The following is a 27,451-nucleotide window of genomic DNA, read 5'->3' as shown; positions in this document are numbered from 1 at the left end:
ATAGTGGTAATCCATTTACATAAATCTTCGCAAGCTTTCTCATTTGCTATCCCCATCCTCCAAGAAGAGTCCTCTTTCAGAAGAAGCATATTCGGGTCAGAGGGTTTGGACTGAGCACATCAAATAAACAAAAATGCTCCAGACACACAGACGCAACAGTGACAAATCCCGGGAGGTGATGCAGTACATTTGAAAAGAGCATCCAAGTCAGAAAGGCGCTGGTCCTAATTCCAGCTCTGCCACTTGCTGATTGAATGTTTCTGTGCCTCAACATTTGCATCTCTCAACCTGGGAGTCATGTGATGATAAATGAACCAATGAGAATGTCTACGAAATGCATGGCAAGCAAACATGGGAAGATGGATTAAGTTTAAAGACCCACTGAATTAGTCTCCTCTCTGTGACCTAAGCAAGCAAATTCAAGCCAGATTGGTCTTAAAGCGTAATGTTTATGGATGGCTTCAACTCTAACCCTCTCCAGAAGTCCTCCCCTGGGAAGATTCACTTGAAATGAGGGGGTAATTCAGATCACTGTTCAGTCCTTTCCAAACGGTGACCTGAGTGCCATTCGTGACTTGAGTAAAGTTTCTGGAGACCTAGTTCACTCCTATACTGGTTGTTCACGGCATGTTGCTTATTTCTGATATCAGAGATGCAGATCAGAGAAAGAGAATGACTGAGAAATATCCCAAAAGTAGCCAATGTGACAGCTATATGAAGAAAAGTCAAGATATCTGTACAAAACTCTCTTGGTTCTCAGGGAGGATCACTAGCTGAGTTAGGTGTCTCCTTACATTTGACATTGAGAATTTCCAGAGGAAACTTACTTCCTTATTTTTTTTAAAGGTATGGTGGGAAGAATATATATATATATATATTTTTTTAATTTTATTTATTTATTTATTCATTTTTTAGAGAGGAGACAGAGTGAAAGAGAGAGAGAGAAAGGGAGGAGGAGCAGGAAGCATCAACTTCCATACGTGCCTTGACCAGGCAGGCCCAGGTTTTGAACCGGTGACCTCAGCATTCCAGGCCGACACTTTACCCAGTGAGCCACCACAGGTCAGGCGGAAGAATATATTTTTAAGTAGAAGGTGTATTTGAAGTTAGAGAAGATAAAAGCTCAAAGCCCCAACACAAACAGCTATGCCACAATTCAAAAACTTTCTTGTAGACTGAAAGGGAGCCAGCGATCCCTGGCATTAAATCTGAGCCACAGGGAAAAAGCACAGAAAACAGGATTCCTTGTGAATCGCTGATCACCCCAAGTCCAGGATAAAGCAAGCACATGGAATCACCCACGTGGGACTTTAGAACTACTGTCTACTAGTCAAACACAAAGGCTCAGATTAGCAGAATTTTTTTTAAAAACTATGAAAAGATGTTTTTTGGTTTTTTGTTTTTAAATCACAAAAAGCAAACAGTTCCATAGGCGAAAAGCCATGTAACTCGAAATCTTTAGGAAAATCAAAGCTTGACTTCAAATAAGCTTCTTCTTGGAGGGAAAATAAATACTGCATCTGCCTCCCATCCATCCTTGCCTGGTTAGGATTAGCACATCGTACAATAACTTCTCAGTGTCGATTTCATAAAAGATAAGCAATCTACTATTATGAAACCAAGAGAAATTATTTTTAAAGTTACACCAGAGACTTACAAACAAGACTACCATATTTTCTGAACAAGAAAATAATATATCAAGCTTACCTTCAGCAAAAATAAGTCCATGCAACTTAACTCCTTACAGCCCAATTACAGACATTCAAACCCCCCTGCCCTCAAACCAATTTAAGAACCCAGCACTGCATGGAATCTGCATTTTGGCTAAAATGAAACAGATTAACATCTGGTGACAAGATCTAAGTGTGAGTAGGAAATGGAGTGGGGGAGAACTATTGATGTTGAAACTTGTACAAATCTGGACAAAGCCAAATTTCTGCAGAGGAAGCGAAATAAATGCGATTTATTTCTCTGGACTTCTGCAGAACATGGCAGAGTTTCATTTTTATACCATCTTAAGTGGCTGTCTACTTGTTTTATAAATGTAAACCTTATCTTTTGCAGTAAAATATTAAGTTCTCAGGGTGGATCCAGGTTTTGCAGGGTCAGCACGTGTAATGTGAGGGACCCTCTCTAAGAAAAAGAATACAAAGTTATGAATACGACTCAGGCAGAGGGTACTGCAAGTGGGGGCCCTGGAGGTGAAGAACCAGCAGCTTCACACTGAACTCCCCACAAGGGTGAGAACCAACCAAGCCTCCTATTTGTTTCATCCCTCTGGTCCTGTAGCACTGGTGTGTTTCAGGCATTCAGAACTTGTTGCTTCCACTCACTTCAGAAACGAGAAAAAAATACATATTATGAGATGAAATTCAAGGCCAGGCTCTGCCCATTCAAATGGCTCAAGATAAACCTCACCTCTTCATTCAATTATACCCTTAAATGATAGTTTGAATTAAATGAACGTGAATTCAAAATTGATTCTGTTATTTAATAACTATCATCCAGTTACTATTTTTTTTAAGCTTAGTTTTTTTAAATTTTTTTATTTATTTACTTTTTTAGATTTTATTTATTCATTTTTATTAGAGAGAGAGGGGAGAGAAAGAGAAAGAGAAAGAGAGAGAGAGAGAGAGAGAGAGAGAGAGAGAGAGAGAAGGGGGGAGGAGCAGGAAGCATCAACTCCCATATGTGCCTTGACCAGGCAAGCCCAGGGTTTTGAACCAGCGACCTCAGCATTCCAGGTTGACGCTTTATCCACTGCGCCACCACAGGTCAGGCCCAGTTACTATTTTAAAAGTCTAAAAATGTCTATGATGGTTGAACAAAGAGAAGATTTTTCTAAAACCGTCCAAGAAAAGCTGGCTGTACACGAGTCACAGACTAAACAGTCCAGTTCCTGTGTGTGTCCACTGCTTGCGATGGACAGCTGGAATCCACATGCACTCCGTGACTGACTGTGGCCAGCTGTGGCCTCTAATCAATAGAGCTACCCCAGGAGTAGAAGAAGTCACCCACTCAGAAAAAACTTGCAGGAGTTTCTGATGTGTTGACCTATTTCCTCATACTATGTGCCAACAGCTAGCATACTGCAGCCTTTTTATAAATCTGGAATAGCAGAGAGAAAATCCACATAATTCTTCTGGTTCTATTTATAGGTAAGAGGTATTACACAAGCAAAAAAGCTGTGAAAGCAATGACCCACTAATCACACAGGTTTATACTCCAGGCTTAATATTTTATGTACTGCTATGCAAAAATCTACAAAACTTCCTACATCCAGAGTTCTCAGAACCAGATCAGTGTACGATAAGGAACATTCTGTGAATATTCCTGAATATACAGACCATGTGATCCAAATGAGTTCGCCCTGAATGCATCCATGTGGAAACTATCTTGAGGAAAACCCACTGTTATCAATAATCTCATTCCCATTGGAGTAGAATTTGATTCTTGAAAAGCCTGACTGAAGACTGATACACATAACCGCATATGACACATTTAAATGTCTTCATAAAAAAAGAATGTTAATAAACAACTTTTAAACCCAAGGATCAAATTAGAAAAAATATTTCCAACATATGACAAGCAGAAGCCAACTTTGTTGACATACAAAAAGTTAAAATTAGATGATCAATAATTAGATGACAATAGTCCAAACTAAAAATAAGTAAAGGGTATGAGAAGACAGTTTACAGCAAACACAAATGCCCTAGAACTATTTTAAAGAATGCCAAACATCACTCATAAATGTAAAAATACATACATTTAAAAACATTGAGCTATTTTTCAGTGAACAGACCACGGAAAAAACGCTTTCGATGGTACAGCTGGCAAGGGTGCGGGGACAGTGAGGGAAGAGGCAGGGGTGTGGCTGGTGCAACCTTCTGGAGGGCAATCTAGCAATCTGTTTCACATTTTAAAATGCTTATATATTTTGACCTATCAATCACTCTTCTATGAAATTATGCTACAGAATTCTCAAACAAGCAGTACTCGGAAGATAGATATTCAAAGACACTCTTTGCAGCAGTGGTTACCAGGGGGAGGGGAGTAAAGAGGGACAAAAATGCGGTGACAGAAAATGATTGGGTGATGGGCACACAACACAGCCAACAGTCCAAACGCTACAGAAATGCTCACCTGAAACCTGTGTACTCTTACTGACCAATGTCACCCCATTACATTTAATTTCTAAAAAAAAAAAAAAAAAAAAAATTCTTTTTAAACTGGAGAGAAGTGCCTGACCTATGGTGGCACAGTGGATAAAACATCAACCTGGAAATGCTGAGGTCGCCGGTTCAAAACCCTGAGCTTGCCTGGTCAAGGCACATATGGGAGTTGATGCTTCCAGCATCCCCCCTTCTCTCTCTCTGTCTCTCTCTCCTCTCTCTCTCTCTCTCTCTCTGTGTCTCTCTTCTCTCTAAAAATGAATAAATAAAAAAAAAAATTAAACTGGAGAGAAGTTAACTGTCCATCCATAGACTAATCAATTCAATAAATACTATAAAGCCACTAAAAAGAATATGGTAAATCTATTACATGTGCTGATTTTGAAATAACAATAGTTTGTGTCTGAGCTTTTAAAACGGCAGCCATTCTTCTTAGATGTTAATCCCTGTAATGAACCGAAAAGTCTCCACAATACACAGATAAAAAAAAAAATTGCAGAACAGACTGTGTACTATGATTCTACTTATATCATATTTAAGTACATAACCTATGTGTAATAAATATTACATATGACATGTATCTATATACATGTACATATATGTATGTGTACATACACCCAGAAAAACTGGGGAGGACTAGACTGGGAAGGGGGTGCAGTGGGAATGAGCAATGGGCCTGGGCAACAGGACTTGGGAAAAGGAAATTTTTATTTCTTATTTTTATAATTTTTTTGAATTGTTTGAACTTTTCACTATATACATGGATTACTTTTATTTTTGAAATCTTCACATGTGTTATCTGCCTATTAGATTATGATCTGTTTAATTTTTTTTTAATGTAATGAAAGTTATTTGGGAAAAGGTTAGCCATATGAGCGAACACTCCTGTTTCTTTTTCTGCCCTCTGATAGTATAAGAATTTTTAACCTGGGGACATATTACTGTCGATTTTTTGTAGTCTAGCTAAAAAGCAGTGTTCAACAACTCCAACAAAAACATCCCACCTCACCTCCTTCCTTACACAGGAAACCCCAGAATAGAAAGGTTTGGACGAAAACCCTCATGATTCTAAAACAATTGTCTGGCCTTTTTTTTTTTTTCAAAGACAAAGCTTAATTATAAATAAAACAAGAATAAAGGGGGAATTATCACTATCGGTGTGTGAATTACAATGTACACGGCTCTACTATGTGTAACGCGCGACTTAACAACAAAGAGCAGGCTGACATTTATGTGCATATCCAGAGAGCAGCGATGGACGGGACTGTTGGTGGCGACTCCCATCATCAGCTTTACAGCCGCCATTCATTAGCTGCTTCCCATGGATTCAACACTGAGCTCCACACTTGACACATATTAGCATATTTAATTCTCATAACAACCCAGTCAGATGCATGGTTAATTATTTACTGGAATTATATAAAATTATAAAACATTGGAGAAAATTTTAGGGTGGCAAATAGTAACTGAAACCTATCAACAACTGAATCGAGATTGATGGCATATACTCCTAATTCTCTTAACAGATTTTTTTTAATTTAGAAATTAAATGTAATGGAGTGACCTTGGTTCATAAGAAAACATAGGTTTCGGGTAAACATCTCTCTCACATTTGGACTGTTCGTTGTGTTGTCTTTATCAGAAACAGACCATAAAGTGGCCCTGAATCATCTCCAGGTCACTGGCTCCACTCCTTCCAGTTACTCCTTTCTCATCCGGGTCTCTCAGCATGCCACGTGTGAGCCTCACCCCTCACTCCTCAAACGGCCTTGCCTTTCTGCCGCCTCTCGCCCGCCCAGAGATCCTTACCTGTCCAGCAGTAGTTCCAAGACTTCTTTAGTGGAGGCAAAGCCTCTGTACGTTGACAGGAAGATGCTGATATAGGTAAAGTCATTGTCCCCGAAAGCTGTCAGCAGGTTCTCCACAAGCTTCTCCAAGGTGCCAGCTTTTATGGTCCTGATCTTACAGGTCTCATACTGACTGACTGTGTGTCCTGGAGGGAGCTGGTCCCCTTCAACCTGTATGATAAAAGCACGATTATGATCGGGAGAAGTGACTCTCTTAAGTAAACCTGAAAACATTGAAACAGTCGAAGCAGAGCCTGTGGTCTTTTTCCTTATTCTCATTTCATTTCCTTACAAGCCATGTAAGCCCCCCCCCCCACACTGTGAGTGTCATTACAGTGGAAATTATAGTGGGTGGTGGTGGTTGGTGTTGGTGTTAGTGTTGGTGTTGGGGTTAGTGTTGGGGTTGGTGGTGGCGTGTGTTAGCTTCCTCTCCAGAAGCAGAGGTATTACTCCATCATGGTGACATTTGCTCCTGTTTACTATTCTATCAAGAACCAAGTTACTGGCATATGTTATCAAGGATGTTCTCCATGACCCAGGATCAAGTTTAGCAAATGTTATCAATCATTTCCTTTGTATTGTTCCATGATAAGCTTTCAAAGTCATCCTCTTAAAAATTTTTTTGATCAGAGTTTGCATTCAACACTGTTTTGTATTAGTTTCAGGTGTACAAAGTGTTCCCTTCAATAATTCAAGTGCCCACCTGGCACCATAATAGTCACTACAATATGAACTGCATTCTCTATGCTTTGCTTTAAATCCCCATGCCTATTTTGTAACTCCTGATTACTATTTCTTAATCTGATCATCTTCTGTCAGCCCGCCCCCAACATTCCTCCCCTCTGGCCTCCATCAGTTTGAATCTGTTAAGTCTGTTCAAACTCATTCATAAGGACAGCTCCAACAGAGGCGTGCGGGGCTGACTCACACAGGCTTCGCACAGTTGATGGCTAAATGTTGGGGATTTGTGTGAGCCAGCTGACATCATGTTGACAGTTTGAGAAATCAGCCATGGTAGATAGGCATATGTTCTCCACGGAAATCTATGCAGATCTGACCATGCCCTTATGGTCTTCAGTCCATGGTTTCTGATTTAATATCATCGGCAATCAACATAGTTGACTGAGAAGTGGCTGTACAGAGCAGCCCTGGGCTGACCTCTGGGGAATAAAGGAAAGGGCAGGTGGGCACATGACCCCTTCCTTCTAGAAACTTGCAACGTACAAGAGAAGACATTTGTTCATGACAAGTAGCGGTCACATGGACATGGAACTGTGAATACTATTGGTAGGTATGCCTGCACCTTGGAGACACAAACCATAATACATAACAAGTGATTAGTGATAAGATCTGTAAAGCTTAAAAACTGAGAATGAAGGAAGAGAATTAGGTTGAATAAAAGTAAGTATGGGTATGCCTTATATTCTGCAGGAAACCTGTGCCTATCAAATTATACAGAGGTGCAGTATTCAAAGTGTAACCTGACCCTCATAGGCACTAGGGAAGATGGCCTGTCCAGAGAACACTTTTCTAAAGCAAATAATCATTCTAAGTGATGCAAAGAATCACCAGGCAATTTCTCCAAATTATAAGATTAAACTGTTTTATATCAAATTCTTCTAGATTGAAATAATCAGACCGGTGGAAAGTAAAGAAGAGGGGTATAGAAGAGAGAACTGAGTCTCTAAATGATGGCATGAGCTAACTAAGCAGCATGCCTGCCTTGCCTTCATCTGGCCTGTCGGAGTTAAAGGAAATCAGCAGGTGACCTAGCTTTCTGTAAGACCGAAGTGGTGGCCATCGATTGCTGTCACAAGGCGGTTAGAGTAGCTTCAAGTCCCCATGTCTAAGTGCTAACAAAAATTCATACGAACACTCCAGCTTATGTGCTGGGTGACTTTATTTCTTTATTTAATTTTGAAAGCTACTTTTAGTTTCCTAAGAAGAGAGATCTGATTCAGGCAAACACCAAATGTTTCTTTAGGTCTGCTGACTCAGGCCACAGCCCAGGAACTGCTCTTTATGGCTCTATATGCAGTTTCAGAACAGGCCTGCCAGTCCCCATCTGTCACCCAGGGGCTTCGGTTAACTAACCAGAAACAATAAATGAAAAAGACATCTTATTTCAAAGCCTAGTTACATTTTTAACTACTTGGAACAGGGTTGCCCTAAATGAGCGCCTTTAAGCACTAGTTCCTAATCAAATAGCTGTGGTCAGGTTTGGGGTCTGCAGAGTTTGAGTAAATGCATTACTTTAGAATTTCTTCAAGGCTTTTACCACGCTAACGTGTTATAAAACTCCGGGAGAAGGATAGTAGAAGACATTTGCAAATGAAGTTTCCTTTATTCCCGCAGCATCTTGGAGAACGTTAGAATGAACAAAGTTTGGAAAATGCTAGCTTAGTAAGTCACTGTGATGTGTTTAAAACTTAATTCACACACGTTTGTCACTTTTCACTTTAAAAAAAAAAAAAGGAAAATGAAGAGTTAAAGTATATGGTAATGTTTATCTTCCAACATCTATTTTTCTTTGATCTCTTTCTTAATACCAAAATTTAGGGATGTTTTGTGTGTTTCACTTGTCATTTCAAAAGACCTGGACAAAATACTTATCAGCCTGATAATACATATTAAAAAGTCGAGTAAAAGAATATACTTCAATGTCAAATGTTAACAAGGAAAGGCCTTGCTGCTCCATCTGAATATTCAAGCTTTTGTTCTAAATCAAGCTTCCTTAACCTGGCGACAATGTCAGGGTTCCCTAACCAAACAGTTCTGTACTTTGATGATTCTTACTTTGCTCACAATGTAAATTTCAACTTAAAACTAAACCTTCTCTTACTGAAAGTAATAGCTATTTAAAAGAACTAATTTTTCACCAAGCACGGATGTGGCCAAAAATTCAAACACAGAGAAAAATGCTTGTCAAAGGCCCTGGTGAAGCGGGTCCCTTTCCCTGCCAGAAAGCAGAATTGGCGGGAAGCCACACTCTCCCTTGGGAACAGAACCACGACGCTCGTTAACCCAGTCGCTTCCCTTCCGTCTGCCTTTCCCTCTGAAAAAAATGTCAGTGTGCCCGCCAACTCCCCAAGGGTCCCTTTAATGGGTTTTGTTCCTCAGTGTTTGCATCCACAAATTAGGAAGAACCATGTTTGAGCTAACAAAACGGCTAATAAAATACTTTACATATTTTTTTTTATTTTTTTTTTATTTATTCATTTTAGAGAGGAAAGGGAAAGACAGAGAGAGAGAGAGGAGAGAGACAGAGAGAGAGAGAAGGGGGGAGGAGCTGGAAGCATCAACTCCCATATGTGCCTTGACCAGGCAAGCCCAGGGTTTTGAACCGGCAACCTCAGCATTTCCAGGTCGACGCTTTATCCACTGCGCCACCACAGGTCAGGCAAAATACTTTACATATTTTGATTAAAAAGAAAACCCTTTGGTAGGCCCTGGCCAGGCGGTTCAGTGGGTAAAGCATCATTCCCAGTGCTCCCATCATCCCCGTTGCGGGTTCGACACCTGGTCAGGGCATGTACGAGGTAGCAGTCAGTGAGTACACAACTAAATGGAACAACTAAGTGAAACAATGAATTGATTTCACTCTCTCTCTCTCTTCCTCAAATCAATGGAAAAATTAAAAAAACAAAAACTTCTCTAAAGGCAGTGAGTGAGCGTCAAAGGCAATATCAAGGAATGAAGTACAGGAATTGCTCTGGTGCCTAAAACCACTCTGCGCATGCGTGTTACGGTGTCAGTGCACTGGCCCGACGTCATCCTCTGCACGTCTGCCAAGCACCTAAGACATACTGACTGCAGCAAGGGGGGGGACCAGATTTTTGAAGATAGGTCCCAATTTACCAATGTTCAAATAAAGTACATTTTTCATACTGAAAAACAAAAACTTACACACTGTCTGCTCAGTACCAGAATTATTTTGAAATAAAATTATACAAAAATGAAACACAAAAAAAATATACTCTGCCTTATACTTGGTTTCATTTTTACAACAAAATAGTCAAAAGCTGCAAAATCCTTTTATGAGACTCTAGGATCTTGTTGTTTGTAATATCTCAATACCTTTGAATTCTAGTTTAAAAGAAAAGTCGGGGTGAGGGGGTTGGGGAGGCTAGGGGGAGAGCCTTGGCAGGCAAGTGCTTAATAACCCAGACTTACAGGCAGGGCCTGGAGGGCTGCGCTGCCCTCTGGGCTAGCATGCTAACAGGAAACGGCGCAATCTGGATTTAATCAGGGACCATCGCTTTACTGACAAGATTATGATACTGAGGCCACAAAAATGTTTCATGACTGTTTTTTTGGCCATTCTTTCGGGCATTAGAATTCAGCCTTCCCTAAGAGAATATGTCTGACTCCTAAGGGCTAAATATCTAAAATTCTGTCCAACTGTCCCAGCCACAGAATGTCCACACGATCAATTTCTGGCACAAGGGGGACAGGAGAAAGAGAATGTGAGAGATGAGATGGGCCATACTTCAACGCTGTTTCCAGTCGTGGAGAAATAGATTCTTTCATCATCTAAAACATAAACTGTTAACAAGTTGGGTGTTTCTAATTTGGAAAAAAAAAGAAGTCCTTCCATTAGAATAATACTTGAGTCATCTGATACTTTAACGGGGAGCGTGCTAAATAAACAACCTCATTAGCCTGGAGATACTGTATGTCCTTCTCCAAATCATGTGCATCCTGGCCTGAGCAGTAAGGCAAATAAGTGACTTTGATCCCAGTCATAACTCTTGGAGAAAACCCAAAACTCATATCAAGGTTTTAAAGACTTTAAGAAGGTGCACATGATCTCTGCATTCATCTCAGAACACCACTGGGACAGTTCATATCTCCCTACTCCCTTGAGAGGTCCCACTACCAGGGACCACGTATAGTACAGGACATGCCATGAGGGGACTCACAAACAAACCCTCGTCATCTGCCCACAGTGCCCAAACATGTAAAGAGTGAATGTCCTTCCATGCACAGACACAGTACAGGTCCGTAATGGCACATGGCAGAGGGGCATGGCGAAGCCAGGGCATCTGAAAGCAGTGAGATATTTACACGTGGAACATTGAGAGATGTAACGCATAGTCTACAGAAAATCCTAGGGGAATGTGAGGTCAAGCTCAAAGCGAGCATCTGCATTGTGAGAACTTCTCCTTGGGTGTGAACTCACTTTTTGCTAGGTCAGTTCTGCCAGGATGCTCAGTTAAATTTTAATTTCAGACGAATAACAAGTAATCAAATAATTTGGGGGCATAAGTAGGTCCCATTCAGTATTTATGATCTACTTACACTGAAAAATTATTTGTCATTTATCTGAATTTCAAATTTAACTTGGCATCCTGTAATTTTTTTTTTTTTTTTTTTTTTTGGTCTGTCTGGCAACCCTATACTAATTACATACAAAGGGTACAGAACGTTCTTATTCATTTATTCATCTACTTGTCTGGCCACATGTTAACTCTACCTTGTGCCAGGCACTGTTCAAAGCAGTACAGATATAAAGGTAAACAGAATGCATTTCTGACACCCCAGATGTTCAGTATGGTGGAGGGAAAAGTCACAAAGAAACCACTACAATGCAATGTGAGCAAAAGGGCAGAGAGACCAGAAGGGATCCAGGATCAGGGCTGTATCCGAAGAGGCTTCCTGAGCAGGTGATGCTTGCACTGGATTTTAAATCATCGGTAGGAGCTAATATTGGGAGGACATAGTAGGCAGACAGACAAACCTGAAGGTATTAAGAGGAAAAGAGGTGTGAGAGAGGGATCGTGATGGAAGGAGCATTATGACAAAGGGCATAACAGTGTGGTGAGAGTCATCAGGTACTACCTGATGATGAAGGAGTCAGGTTGAATCCTAAAAAGCTTAGACTCCATTTCCCACAGGTTCAAGCATGGTCAGAGAAATCGTAGTGCAGAGGATCAGTTTGATGGGAGATTTTAAAATTGGGAAAGTCAGTAGGGAAGTTGTTGATACCCCAGATGAGCAACACTAAGGGCCTTAATTTGTGCAATGTTAACTGGGTCAGAGAAAGTCGTGGACCATATTTAGGGAATATTCAAGAATTGTCAAGACTTAATGATTAAGAGGATGAAGATGAGGGATCAGAAAGAATTGGAAATTTTTACCTAATTTTAAGTGGTGGATGACTGGTAAGATAATGGCGCTACCCAGGAGGGGATTTTTGTAGGGCAGAAGAACTAAATTCTACTTTAGAAATATAGACCAAAGTATCTTTGGGATTTTCCATTGTACAGTCCAAGAGGCAGTTAGAATCTAAAAGGTGGGGAGAAGGGTCTAAGAAGGAAATATGTAGAAGTTACATCAGTTAAAATGGTTCACTCTCTCAGGCAGCATGTGTAGAGCGGGAAGAGAAGTGGGCTCAGTTGGCATTCCACCTGGAGGAATACCAAAACCAAGAGGGTTCCAAGGGTAAAGATGTCAACCACTAGAAGAGGCACCTGGGCATGTGGCAAGTTTACACATCACCTGTTCTGTGGGGGTATTTCTGGGCAGAGAACCCAGAAAACACCTTCACTACCAGATTCATATATATGCCAACATATGGACCATCTAACTAATTATGCAATCCTATCAAGGTCTAGCCAACAGTGTGCTGGAGCCAGCTTGTACTGCCTGACACAACTAACTGTGCACACTCTGTCTCACTTCCATGTTTGGTGACATCATGTTGGTGTCATGAGTTTGGCCATGGTGGAAATTTACACCACAGAAATCGGCAATTTGGCTATAAGTCAGGATTTTTGTTCTGGAGAGCTGATTCACCAGCACACCATCGCCCAGGGATCCCTCTCTGGTCCTGTCCATGGTAAAGGCAAGAGAGCCCTTCATTCTGGTTGAACATTTTTCTCATTCTTTGCCTACTCCAATGAAGGGATCTGTGTTGTCACTATGACCTTGATCTTATGGAAGATAGAAAATTATAACTCTGAACTAAGAAAAAAAAAGTAGCTATGTGAAGGAGTGAGAGGTACAGGAGCCTGGGTATGATAAATGAACGTGCTCTAAGAACATTACAAGATCCCCAAGAGCTGACTTTGCTTGAAGTCGCATGTTAGAACGCGGTCAGGTCTCTATGAAGAGTACCCTTCATCCTCAGGAAAATGCTGAAGGAGCTGTAATAACAAACCACAGCCCGTGTTTTATTACACAGAAATTCCAGCCCTCCACCATCCTGTCTCAGCTGGGCTTCCCAGATCACCCCCAGGGAGTCCAGGAACTCTCCTGGGGGAAACAGGAAGTTGTGTTTTCCATCTCCAAAAAAATAGTGGTCCTCTGGCTGTGAATCTGCTCAGCCCAATGTAATCCATACCAGACTCAATCTTCTCTCACACAAACCCCTACTTCTGCCATTCTGGTCCCCCTTTAAGGATTCCAAAGTCTTTAAGGAGATAGATTCAAAAATTAGGTGAATTTCAGGGAGCTTATTGACTATATTTTTCTTTTTTGTTTTTCTTTCTTTTTTTTTTTTTTTTTTTTTTGTATTTTTCTGAAGCCAGAAACAGGGAGAGACAGTCAGACAGACTCCGGCATGTGCCCGACTGGGATCCACCCGGCACGCCCAACAGGGGGCGACGCTCTGCCCACCAGGGGGCGATGCTCTGCCCCTCCGGGGCGTCGCTCTGTTGTGACCAGAGCCACTCTAGCGCCCGGGGCAGTGGCCAAGGAGTCATCCCCAGCGCCCGGGCCATCTTTGCTCCAATGGAGCCTCAGCTGCGGGAGGGGAAGAGAGAGACAGAGAGGAAGGAGAGGGGGAGGGGTGGAGAAGCAGATGGGTGCTTCTCCTGTGTGCCCTGGGGGGGAATCGAACCCGGGACTTCTGCACGCCAGGCCGACGCTCCACCACTGAGCCAACCAGCCAGGGCCAACTATATTTTTCAAATAATATAATTTCACTTTTATACGCTACTTTTCTGCCTGAAGCTCAGAATGCTAACGACTAAAATGGTATAAATTAACCTGGGTTCCATTTTCACTTCTGAGGTTAATTTACTACAGGACCTAGGGCAATAACATAAAGGTCCAATGTCTTGGACGTCTACTTTATAAAATGAAGAAACCACATGCTATTCTGAGAAGTTCAAGGATTTAGAGTTACATACGGGGAAAGGTTTGAACTAAAATAGTCACTGTTGCATTTGCCAAATAACGTCACAAATCGTCACATACAGTTTGGTATCCAGTGAACTGGCAAAGTTCACAATTTCCTTCTCTCTCTCTCTCTCTCTCTCTCTCTCTCTGTGTGTGTGTGTGTGTGTGTGTGTGTCTCTCTCTCTCTCATTCAGAGCCTCAAATGCCCAAGGTCTTCATATCCTGAGGTCACAGGTTAACAGGTGCCCTGGATTTCTGGAGTCCACTTATGTTTTGGGCCAGCCCAGCCAACCCCTGTCTGAAAAGGTCAGCAGGGGGTCGTGAGCTTCTGTGTGACCTAATATTCTCTGTGAATGAAGCCAGCTATGAATGGAGGGACTCTCCCTCAGCCCAGACGAGTTCCCAGCCTCCCATAAATCCCCCAGACAGCTCCACAGGACTTTATCTCATCGTGAGATTTAAAGTGCTCCTGCACCAATCTTTGGGGGGAGGGGGGGGTAGGAAGGCAGGGGGTGGTGACTGCCTGATGTTTCCAGACTTAGTCATCAGTTTGATTATTACTCTGCATACCACATTAAGGGATCTCTTATCCTCCCCATTTTCCTACGGGATTAGTTCAGTTATAAGCAAAGTAAACATTTACTTCCCATTATTATTACCGCCTATTATTATAATGATTAAGCATAAAAATCATTAGCTCCATTACTAAAGTGCCGGTAAAATCTTTAGTCCCCTGGATTTCAGAATTCCAGCAATGGCTCAGTCCAGCTTGGTCCGTTTCCCCTCCCAAACGAAATCTCTAATGTCTGTGTGGGGTTATAAATTCACGTGTAAAGTTTAACTTGCTAGTTCCCACAGAGCTGGAGGACATGGGGCCCCGGCGAGAACTCTGTCCCCCGGTGCTGCGTTGGGCGCAGGCAGTAGTCCTAGAAGACCATGGGCTTGCAGCACTGACTACCTACAGAGCAAGCAGGGAGCTTTAAAACATACTATCAGGTCATCAAACTGGGGCAAAGGAAGAAGAACGATATAGTTTGAGTAACTCTTAACAAGAAAACAAAACCCAAAAACCTGAGATGTTCTAAATTAATCACAGCAGGCCGGACACAGAGAGAAAGATGAGCAGTTAGGCTAATAGCTGCGGGCCAGCTAACAAGACTGCCCACATTCCTGAGTATATGTTGGAACTTCGAATTAACTTCTGTGTAGCTATTTCCGTGATTATTTAAGAGCGAGACCAGCCAAGGCCATTGAACCCCAGGAGCCTCAGCTTCTGGTATACACACGACCTTTCTGGATGGTGGCCCACCACGAACCCAAAGGAACACATACTTCTTCGTCAGCAACTCCGGGCCTATCCCAGGACCAGCCTCCTTCGCTGTGTCCCACCCCCTTTGTCTAGAGCCAATGTAAATTCTTTCAAAGCAACTCACATCCTTCTGCCCCAACCACCTGATACAGAAAAACACTCGCCAGTGGGGGGGGCGCAGCACTGCTGCTGGTGGTTTCAGCTTCATGCCCTAGGTCTCTTTTCCCTGCTAGCAATGACCCAACAAACACTTTCCTTTCAAAAGATGTACAGCTGTGGCGGTTAAAATCTCCGTTTTATAGACTCTCTGAATGAGACACTGAATTAAACTGACTTTTCCTCTTCACAAGTTTTCCTAAATTAACTCTAAGAAAACCACCCCTGTGTCCTAAGTGAAATGAAAAGGAAGAGAAGGTTAATCAATATTGATGGAGCACTTTTGGGTCGGACGCCCGGTCCTTACACAGTCATCCTCTGGCATAGGAATTATTTTCACTTTCCCCGAGGAAACTGAGTTTTGGAGAAGTGAGGGGTCTGACCCGAAGTTACCCAGCCAACCAGCACAGCTGACAGTCAGGCTAGAAAACCAGCCCTGCCTTTCCATTCCGGTCTGTTGCACTTAAACACGGAGTGACAGCCTGGGTCTTCCATCTCCGTATTTCTCTACACCCAAGATTGTCAGAACTGATAGCCCAGAATCTCCCAACTTCACAGGATTGTTATAAAATAGAGATAACATTAGATAACAGATCAGAAGGCATGTTGAACGCTTACAAGAACTAGTTGGGATTCTATGGAGAAAAGGACATATTGTATGTGACACTGGGGTCCTTCTCTCTTTGCTTCTCTGTCCCCTAGCCCCAAAAGTTAAGTCTTTTTACATCAAATGCTCTCTGGTCTTAGCCTCTCACCTCCTGACACTGGCTGAAATCTTAACACCTACAGGTGAAAATGATTTAGTACTAAACACCCTCTTTGGAGAAAAACAAAAAAACCCTCATTTATTCTAAAATGAATAAATAAAGTCTAAAAAAATGAATGACTTTATCGAAAAGCACAAGAGAAACCGGAAAAACAACGTCAGTTGCTGTATGCGAAACTCCCAGATGACAAAATGTAGGAACCCATGTGGAGCGCTTCTGTTCTGCTCTGAAATCCCTGATTATCATTTCATTTTCCTCCCTGCTAGAGTTCTAAGTCTCCCTAGCCAAGAGACAATTTCCCTCTGTGTTTAGAAAGAAAAGGAAATGAAAACAGAACAGCCATGAAATTGATTATGGAATAGCCTGACAAAGTAGTAGGTCTGTAGACGCTAACACTTAACAAAAATAAATAAAGGAGAAGGTACAATATAGAAAGGACTGACAGCTGACAAAACAAAAACAAAAAAAACACAACCACATAGATCCAATTTCTCCAAATGCACAGAAACTGAAAAATCAACCATTTTGTTCACTAGATTTTAATGTGTCAAAAAAATGTATAAAAAGATATGCATGTTGGTTGTAAAGAAAATATTTATCCTTCTAATATATGCTCTTCATTCCCATGGCTCATGACCCAGTCTTGATGTCAGTCAGTAAAAACAGTATGAAAAGAGTCCCCATTGTGCAAAGAGCCCAAATGAGTTGCTAACAGAATCTATAAAGGAAATGAAGGATTTATACTCTTTAAAAACCCAACAGTAAAGATTATAACATGAAGGTGACTTTTTTCATTGGATGGCATGGAAGAAACAGATGTGCAGAGCTTAGAACGAGTGCATATTTAATACATAAACACCAGGTAAATAGCAGGGACCTACGGAGAGAATCAGAATCAATGGGGATGAAGACCTCTGGCAATCCTGTGATTAAATGATAAGGAAGGCAGGCAGGGAAAAAATGGCAGGTCAAATAATCATTTTGTGCCTGTTAGTGCCTTCTGTGTATCTCAGCAGTGGGCCAGAATAACTCTTTATAGTCTTATTTATTTATTTTATTTTTTTAGATGAGAGGACGGGAGATAGTGAGCCAGACTCCTGCATGTGCCCCCACAGAGATCTATCCAGCAACCCCGTCTGGGGTCAATGCTCAAGTACTGAGCTATTTTTAGCACCTGAGGCTGATGTGCTCCCCCAGAGCCATCCTCAGTGCCCGGGGCCATGCTTGAACCAATCTAGCCACTGGCTGCAGGAGAGAAAGAGGGAGACAAGGGGAAAAGGGAGGGGAGGAGAAACAGATAGTCACTTCACCCATGTGCCCCGACTAGAAATCAAACCTGGGATGTCCACACGCCAGGCCAATGCTCTATTCACTGAGCCACTTGCCAGGGTGTTTGATTGTTTTTGTTAGTTCCTAAATACATTTGAGTTGATTTATTTATTCAACAGGTATTTGTTGAGTCCCTACTATGTGGCTGCTAGAAGCCAGCAATAATAAAAGAGAACCAGACAGACAGATAAATAAATGTACCTCCTCTCCAACTGAATGAGAAGAAGGCAGACCTTGAACTTGTCATCTGGGGCCTCATTCCCTAGAGTTAGAATCTTAAAGGTACCAGATCCTAAGAGTTTTATGCTGCTCTGCTGGAAATACCATATAGATATATGGCTGATTTAATCATCACATGAATATAAAGAGAACTCTTTTAATCAATACTATCTAATTATAAATAGTAATTGTAGATGGAATCGCGGACCAAATTGAAGTAAATACATACAGTTGTTGGCATAGCTTCTCCGTGACACTTCCAGACCAAAGGATTGTACAGCCCATACCTATATCCCACAGATATGTACTATATTTCCCCACCTAACACAAATATTACATTAACTTTCAAATTTTCTTCTCCAGTTCTTACTTTCCTTCTAAATTCTAGACCTGAATTTCTACTTACCACACATCCACCTGTATAATCCAAAAGGAACTCTAATTTAACATCTACAAAAAGAAACTCACTTTATTCCTCTATAGTCTCACCCTTCTCTAGCCTCTGACTTGCTTAATAGTCCAAGTCATCAACCTGCAAATCATCCCTAGTCCCATGTTAGCACCCCCTCACCTCTAAAACCCAACCCGTCTGACTCCCTAAATTCTCTCTGCGTTTTAGCTTCTCTCCCACTCTCTCTCTGTCTTGCCTTAATTTAGGTCTCGTTTCTTAGTGAGTATGTATAACAAGCACTTAAGTAATCTCACTTGCCTTTAATCTTGCCAAAATGATCTTTCTAAAGCACAAATCCTACTTTTAGAAGAAAGTCCAAGTATCTACAAAAGCTAAACAGGCTTAACCTATGAGTCAACAATTCCATTCCTAAAAGAAATGTGTGTATATGTCCAGCAAGAGACATGGACAGAAACAGCTACAGCAGTTGTATTCGTAACAGCCACACACTTCCCATAGTGTGCGGTAAGCATCTGTTTACTTACTGGCATCCTCCCCTTGACTATGAAGTCCATAAAGGCAAAGACTAGTTGTATTTATGTTTATGTCTCTAGGAATTAGTCTATAACCACATCAATAAGCCTTTCATGAATATTAGTTAAATGTATGTTTTTGAGATAAAAATTCGTTTTTTATTTAATGAATCTATCTCATGGCATTACATTTCCTACAAAACTGTTACTTGATTCTTCCAAATCCAGTCAAATTAAAAAAAATCTAAACACATAAACAAGGAAAGTCTGTACACGTACAATGAAGGCACGCCATGCTTGATCATCACCCTCAGCCGGACTGCTAAAGTAAATACCCTTTTAAACTGTTCTTACAGCGTCCATAGCGATCTTTTAAAAACACAAATCAGGTCATGTTCATTCCCCTCTTAAACACTCCCACTGGCTTCCCATAACACTTGGGATCATATACAGACTTCCACCCTGGCCTGCAAAGGCCCTCCTTGCATAGCTCCTTGACCTTACCACCAAAAGCAACCTCCTTCCCTGAGCCCCAGCTATAATGGTCAGGTCCTAGAATACACCAAGCTCATCCACACCTAGCGATCTCTATACTTGCTCCTTCTGCCTAACAAGCTGCTCAGCCTGATCTCCCCCGGTGACTCCTTCTCTTCGTCCACTTCTTTCTAATAGGTGGCATCTCCCCCTCCCCTGGCCCATCCTCTGGTGTCCTGCTCCCCATCTGCCCCCACCAGCCAGATCCCCTTGTCCAGGTTCATCTCTTTAGAGCACTGACTTGTTTATTTGTCAGAGCCCTATCTGGTTTGCTCACTGCTACATCCCTGGGGTTTCAAATAATGTCTAACACACCAAGAGTCTCAATACATGTTTGTAGTAAAGACTGAAAAACAAGGGAATGTTGTAATTACATTACACATTATTTAAAAATCTGAACTGAAGGCTTTACTAAACTCCACAGATCTACTGGAAAACACAACACTGTCCTCTGAACTGAAAGTCTTAGTAAACAAAGCTAACTGATCAATGTCTTCCCAGCCGTGGGGAACTAGAGGGAATTTAGCAACGTGACTCCGCGCTCTTTGGAATCGCAACTCCATACTCTGTTGTCATGATTTTCAAAATTACTGAAGTCACGGGTTTCTTTCCTCCAGAATTCCTTTCCCATCAAGATTGAGATGGTGAATCAAACCACACATAACAAGGCTCTCTCATTCTCTGACGTGGACATTGCCCTCATTGTTCTGTCAGATGTGAATACCACTGAGCCCACTGCTTGCTTTGAAAACAGAGTGGGAATATGTCCCTGTTTTCACTGCTTGCAGCTCCACGTGGGAGTATCAGAGGAGACGACTGCACGGGCCGATCAAGCAGCTACGTGAGCTAAGTGTAAATGCACTGCGAGAAGTTTACTTGTGGGGTGTCGGACAACCAAGAAGCTTCCAGAACTTCACTTGAAGCCTTTTTACTTCCCTCTTCTCCCATGCTGGGTTCTAAGCCCCGAACACTGAGGACATTGTCTGAGGTCTCTGAATTTATAATAAGTTTTTATTACTGAAACAAATAAGTGCTCTAATGCCTCATTCTAGAACACTAAGTGAGGGTGGTTTCGACCTTATGACAAGGCCACCTTGCTACCCCCACCCCCCGTCATTAAGCCTCTTAAGCAGAGGTCTAGAGCAGTATTTCTTTACCACAAGTCCCATCTGCATTCACTTGTTTATTCAGAAATATTTACTGAGCTTTGGTTATGGCCAAGGTGCTATTATAGGCACTGCAGGTACAGACGTGAGCACGCACATGGTCTCTACCCTCATGAGGTCAACATTCCAACAGAGAAGACAGGCATTACACAGATAATTGAACAACCGTCCAATGACAACAGACATCATTGCACCCCATAAGAAAGGGCTAAAAGAAAAGGTAAGGGGAACAGATTTTGTCCTGTTGATTAGGGAAACTTTCACTGAGGAAAAACAGAGATCAGAATAATCGCAGGTGTTCAGCTGGTAGAAGGGGAGAGAGACACTTCGGTGAGGGAACCTTACATGCAATGCCTCGAAGGAGGAAGAAACTTGGCACAGAGAGAAGGACAGAGAAGGGCTGGTCTGGCCAAGGGGGGCGAGGCAGAGGAGAGTGCAGGAGGTGAGCCTGGCCAGGAGAAGAATTTTGATCTTTAAGCTAATATCAATAGGAAACCATTAAAAGATTTTAAACACACCAGGATCAAAGATAACATGGGTCTACATGAAGACTGAACTATAAGAAAGGAGTCCATTAGAAGACCACTAGAGAAGGCAAGACAACATGTAGACTGTGATCCTCCTGCATCAGAATCTACTTGTTAAAACCAGATTCACGGGGACCTGGCCGGTTGGCTCAGCAGCAGAGTGGCAGTCTGGCATGTGGAAGTCCCGGTTTTGATTCCTGGTCAGGGCACACAGGAGAAGCGCCCATCTGCTTCTCCACCCTTCTTCTCCACCCCTCTCTCTCTCCTTTCTCTCTATCTCTCTCTTCTCCTCCCGCAGCCAAGGCTCCATTGGAGCAAAGTTGGCCCGGGCACTGAGGACGGCTCCATGGCCTCTGCCTCAGGGGCTAGAATGGCTCTGGTTGCAGCAGAGCAACACCCCAGATGGGCAGAGAATCGCCCTCTGGTGGGCGTGCCGGGTGGATCCCAGTCAGGCGCATGCAGGAGTCTGTCTGACTGCCACCCCCACTTCTCACTTTGGAAAAATACAAATTAATTAATTAATTAATTTTAAAAAGCAGATTCACAGTCTCCACCTCCAACCTACTAAATTCAAATCGCTGTGACTGCATTTAGCCACAGGATAATAAACAGTAATGACTAAGAAACACAGTAAAAATACTAGAGGAATTCCAGTGGTCATTAAATGAAATAAACCATGATTAAAATAAATCAATCTGCTTTTATCTGAGTATGACTTCCCTCTTCTAAAATTTTTTTTTATAAATAAATTTTTATTTTAATGGGGTGACATCAATAAATCAGGGTACATACATTCAAAGAAAACATTTCCAGGTTATCTTGTCATTTAGTTCTGTTGCATACTCATCACCCAAAGAGAGGTCGTCCTCTGTCACCCACTATCCAGTTTTCTTTGTACCCCTCCCTCTCCCCCTCCCCCTCTCCCTCCTCCCCTCCTCCCACCCCCCATAACCACCCCACTCCTGTCCATGTCTCTTAGTCTCGTTTTTATGTCCCACCAATGTGTGGAATCTGCAGTTCTTGTTTTTTTCTGATTCACTTATTTTACTCCGCATAATGTTATCAAGATTCCACCATTCTGCTGTAAGTGATCCGATGTCATCATTTCTTCTAGCTGAATAGTATACCATGGTGTATATGTGCCCCATCTTCTTTATCCAGTCTTCTATTTTTTTACACTGATTAAAAGCCTTTAAGCAAACTCTTAGCCAATACAGCAAGAATCCATAAAAGAGTAGTGTCCTTAACATGTTCACCAAGTCCAAGTTGGCCCCATCACCATGCCAAATTCCTGAAAAATGCAACCCAACCCCAGTTCAGTCTGTTAGGAGCTGTCCCTCTTCTAAAATTTTGGTGTTAACACTCTCCTCCCCAACTCCCTTTCTTCCTTACCTGTAGCAAGGAACCAATTTTATTTTTTTTCCCATGGTCACCAATTGATACTAGTTTTATTCACAGATGTATAAACATCCTTGAAGTGTTCCTGACTAAAGCAGATCAGAGGAAATGAACACATAAATGAATTAGGGGTTAACTATACAAGTTCAATTCTGACTAGAAAAAATCCAAATTGGGGATAACATTATCTTCTGTTTCTGTGGCCCTTTCTGATATTCAGAACTCTTTTATATGTATGTTCCATCTCGTTAGATCCTCACAGTAATCCCAATTTACAGATAAGGATACTAAAAGTCACACAGAGCTCAGTAATCTACCTAGTAACGTTAGTGACTGACAGAGGCCAGAGTCAAGCCAAGACGCCTCAGGTTCCAAAGCCATACTGAAGTAGCAGTGTCAGATGGCTCCAGTAGGTCAGACCCCATTTGCTGATTGAGGGACCCCCATGAACTGCCTTCTACCCCTCATCTCACACATGGCAAACAGTGAGCATGTACGCCACGTCAGGGGCTGTGAATGAATCAAAACTTCTCAGGTCCTATAGTCAACAACAAGTCAAAACCCCCTGGGGGGGGGGGTATGGAGACGGAAAAGACACCATTGTAGGCAAATGAGGACATAGCTGTTCAATGTCATCAAAACCATTTGAAGGCAAATATTTAGATTTTTATCTTAACAGAAATCATGAAACTATGGGAAATTTTAACCATCTTAATCAAATAAAACAAGCTCCTCTCATCAAAGAGGTATAATGGTCATGTCGCCAGTAGTAATTGTATGTTTGGATTTTCAGAAATGCATTCCCCACTCCCATTTAAAAAAAAAAAAAAAGGCAACATTTCCTTTTCCAGGAATGTGATTTAACTTAATAGCTAAGCTAATAATCGCTAGCTGCTTATTTGGTACAAACAAAGCAAGCACTGTCTCTGCGAGTAGACACAATGGTCCTGAGTATGAGATGGATTTAAGTATCTGGTGGAGAGTGACCATTATATTACGTAACACATGGAGCTGCATGAACACCTATTCCACAATTCCATCCACCTTGTCACTGTGATGAGAGTGGGGGACTTCTCCCTCACAACAGAAAGCTCTTCTGGGTCAGTTCCATAGCTTGTAAGTTTAATAACCTTACATGATATTGAGACAATGAAATTGTGTACACAGCTATGTGTCCAAAGTAAATAATGAAGAGTGAAAAAAAGAAGAAAATAAAAATGCTTCTTCAAGGACCAGAAGACAATGGTGGACAAGGGCAGGAGAGTACAAGGATGAGGAGGCAGCCAGGCTAGAACTGAAGAACGATGCTTTGCAGCTATGTCTTCATTGGGGACAAAATACAGCATTTTCCAAATCTACTTACATGATCGGATGGGCACCTAGCACTCAGCTAGTAGCACATACTGATGCATTTTACCAAAAAGGCATGAGAGGCTCAAACAGGCCACTGATGTTACATAAAGCAGTGGTCGGTACAGAAGCAAAACCAATGAGAGTGTTTCTAGTTCAGTCACTTGTAAATTTAGCCACTGCATATATCTCTGTAGTCCCAACATATAACTAGTCCCACACCTTCTGGCTAAAGGGCTCTGAGCTGGAAGGAAAGAGACAATACTTTTAACATTTCCTTCCAGGAGATCCAGAAGGGAGCTGTTCAGGGTGTGAATGAGATCAAGGAAAAATCAAATTTTTAAGAAACCCATATATTTAAACCACAACACAGGGACCGTTATAGGGAAATTTAATGTTCAGCATAGTTATTTCCTAGTGAGGGACCCTTTAAACACCAACATTCTAAAAGTTTTATTTACCTAATGGAAATGTTTCTGAAATGTGTTGCTCTTCTGCCTTTGGAAGTAGAATATCCTGAGCATGACTGAACCTTCCCTTCCTCGCTCAGTCGGCCACCGATGCCACAAGAAACTATAGTGTCTGCCCCCAGGAATGATGACACAGACAGTAATGCTTATTCCAAAACTAAATGGTTCCACAGACCTACACTTTTCTAGTTCATATGAATGGGCTTTAATCATCATTTTCTTACATTCATTTATTCAACAAATATCATTGTGTCTTCTTTCTGCTAGGGGCTATTCTATCTTGGCTTGGAAGACAGCAGTGGGGAAAACCAATAAAACCCATGACCTCATGGGACATACAATCGAATGAAAGAGAGAGGCAATCCATCCATCCATCCATCAATAACACATAAAAGGGTATGTCAGATAGACAGTGGTTAGGTGGGAGGGGGGTACAGCTGAAATGGGGGACAGGGAGCTCCAGGGTCAGGGAGGGTTGCAATTTAAATGAGTGGTTAGAGAAGGCCTCGCTGAGAGGTGACATCTGAACACAGCCTTATCCTGGGACTGCTGGTTTTTGTTATTATGAGTGTGCCTGCCTCTAAAAGCCCCACTCCCTTCCAATTTGCTGCATCCATCCAACTATAAATGAAAATTTTCATTATGACTAGATGCAAATAACCAATTTTTTCATGTATCAAAAACCGACATGGTACATATTAAGAATGATGGCCCTTCCTGTGGGCTACTCAGAGAACTCCTATATTAATTTTCAGTTTTAAACATGTTCTAGGGAAAGCTGAAATAATCAAAAGTGAGAGGGTGTTCACTCTATTTGTTCTTTAGAGTACACAGCTTCCAAACATCTAAAACTTTGGCCTCTCCCGTATTCTATGATAATGAGCTAGCCTATTTCTTCCCCTTACCTCCCAAACTACATTTTTTCCAACTTCTAAACTAACTGCTCTCTGTCTCTTGCCTCCTAAATGTGACATTATCCAAGCTTGGCCCTCAACCCTCTTCTATTTTCATTCATTCTTACTGTTACGCTCACCTCTGTACAAATGGTACCCAAAGGTATTCCTCTTATCCCAAATCCTTAACCAGAAAACTCTAGCACAGTTTGTCTAAAATTGAAATAATCATGTCATCACCCTCCGACCAGCACCACAAAGTTCTTCTACTCAGAATCCTTATTTCTATTCTTTTAGTTCAACTATATCAAAAAGTCTTATAATCATCTTTGACTCCTCCCTCTCACTGTACAAGCAGTCACCAACAGCTGTCCATGTGTTCTTTCTTCCAGGCTTTTATCTACTCTGTTGACAGGAGAAAATAAAGATAACTTGTAAAGCCAGTAGGCACAGCCACCATCACAGTCGCCTGGCCCATGCAGGTTCGCATTAGATTCGGACAGATGGTAATGAAACAATGGAGCCAAGAACTGGTGGGCCATCATCTTTATCCTAGCTTGCACCCAGGCAGGCAAGTAAAACACACACTGGGCTCTAAAACCCACTCATTCAGTGCTCACAAAGCTACTGACTTATCCGAGTTTTCCTAGGATCAAAAGTTTTAAGCTCACCAGTCTCATTCACCTCTGTTCCCCATCTCCTTTTCTCTGCACAAACCCTGCTCAAACTGGCTTCTCCCTCAGCACTCCACCATCTTGGCTGTTTCTCCTGGCCTCCTCCATGTGGCCTTTCTCTGCTATCCTCTCTAATGCTAATCTCAGGAACTGAGAGAGAGCAAGCTTCCAATCTGCCCCACTTTATAGTGTAGAAATCAAAACCTTTAATCTAATATGCAAACAAGGAAGTCTCTGATAACAAGTCAATTATCTGAGGCATAATGGGATTCCTCATGAGAGTACACCACCCCACATCAAAAAGGGTGTGAAAGACTTAATCCTAAAACCAAGCCCCAGGCTACAAGAATCCTGCCTGCCCACAGCCTGCTCCCAACACACATTAATATAATCACGCCCATCACAAGCAAGGGCAACTAATATAATCACCTGTGCGACGGGCTTCCATGTGGGCAGCATCATCTTTAACAAAGTGAGCATAATATATTTGCCCAACACAACTATTACTCCAGACATAACGAGTTATCACCAGTGAAAAGTGCCTGCTGCTGGATTTAGAGAAACCTTGAAAGAAAGCGATTATGTCCCTTAGAAGGATCAGACCTGTTGTCACAAATGTTAGGGAAACAATGTTTTTTGAAGTTAGTGTAAACCTTCTCTCACAGGGAAGAGGGAGGATTCAAGAAAGGTAGGACAAATATTTCAAATATAAAATAAAAGAAAGCATCTAAAGAAATTAAGGTGAATGGATTGGTTTTCCAAATTATCAGAGATAGGAAGAAGACCCTATAACCTAGCGTATAGGCTGTATACGCTAGGTAGCATCTATCTAAAAGCACGATAACATGGAAGGGAATTGTCATAATGAACTGAGTCTTGTGAAAACATCAAGGTCAAGTAAAAGCTTTTTTCAGCTATTTCAGGAGCAAGAATGAGGAAGGGAGTGCCTTGCTGCTGGTAGGTGGGGTAATGGTAACTGATAAGAGAAAAGAGAACCACTTCACCCCTCTTAGGCTTCTCTTGTCACTATCGAGGAAAATGATCTTCAAACTGGAAAGGGTAGGACCAACATGGTGAAGAGGAAACTGGAGCCCAAGCTAGAGAAGCGATAATAAGAAAGCACTTAGCCCTTTAAGTGATTTCATGTCTCCAGAGCCAGATAGATAACCAGAAAGGGCATCAAAAGAACCAGTAGATGCAATCCTAATATTGAAGGAGGGAATCTTCACAGAAGTATAGAATCATAGAAACATCTAAAGGCTGGCTCCAAGAAAACATACCCATTTTCAGACAGGAATTAAGGTAGACTGAAAGCAATGGGCTGGTTGGCTGTTGCCAATATCCTGGATGGTTTGCAAACAATGATCACTAGGAGCTGTCATGAAATCAGTGAGAAAAACAAAATCGTATGGCACTAGCTTTGCATCCTATTCTGACCCTAGGCAAGTAACGTGAAATGCTACAAACACGCTATTCATGGATTCAAAAACCATTCCAAACCTTCTCCTTAGATCTTTACAGATACAATGAAGCTCTACAAGTTGAATGATTGTAGAGTTAACTAGATTTGCATCTAATCAAGGAATAGTCAA

General features: G+C 41.8%; 1 protein-coding gene across 2 annotated transcripts in view; it reads right to left on the bottom strand.

Moving 5' to 3' along the window:
• The window catches only part of RGL1 (ral guanine nucleotide dissociation stimulator like 1), a 238,297-nt gene that overhangs the window by 77,446 nt on the left and 133,400 nt on the right, over positions 1-27,451 (bottom strand). For both annotated transcript variants that reach the window (XM_066261321.1, XM_066261322.1), the window contains one exon: positions 5,982-6,190. In XM_066261321.1, coding sequence (XP_066117418.1) covers positions 5,982-6,190 — 209 coding nt within the window. The remainder of the gene's footprint in view (positions 1-5,981; positions 6,191-27,451) is intronic.

The sequence above is a fragment of the Saccopteryx bilineata genome, chromosome 2 (assembly GCF_036850765.1).
Source record: "Saccopteryx bilineata isolate mSacBil1 chromosome 2, mSacBil1_pri_phased_curated, whole genome shotgun sequence".
NCBI lineage: Eukaryota > Metazoa > Chordata > Mammalia > Chiroptera > Emballonuridae > Saccopteryx > Saccopteryx bilineata.
The sequence above is the reverse complement of the archived record's forward strand: the minus strand, read 5'-3'. Positions and strand labels throughout refer to the sequence as shown.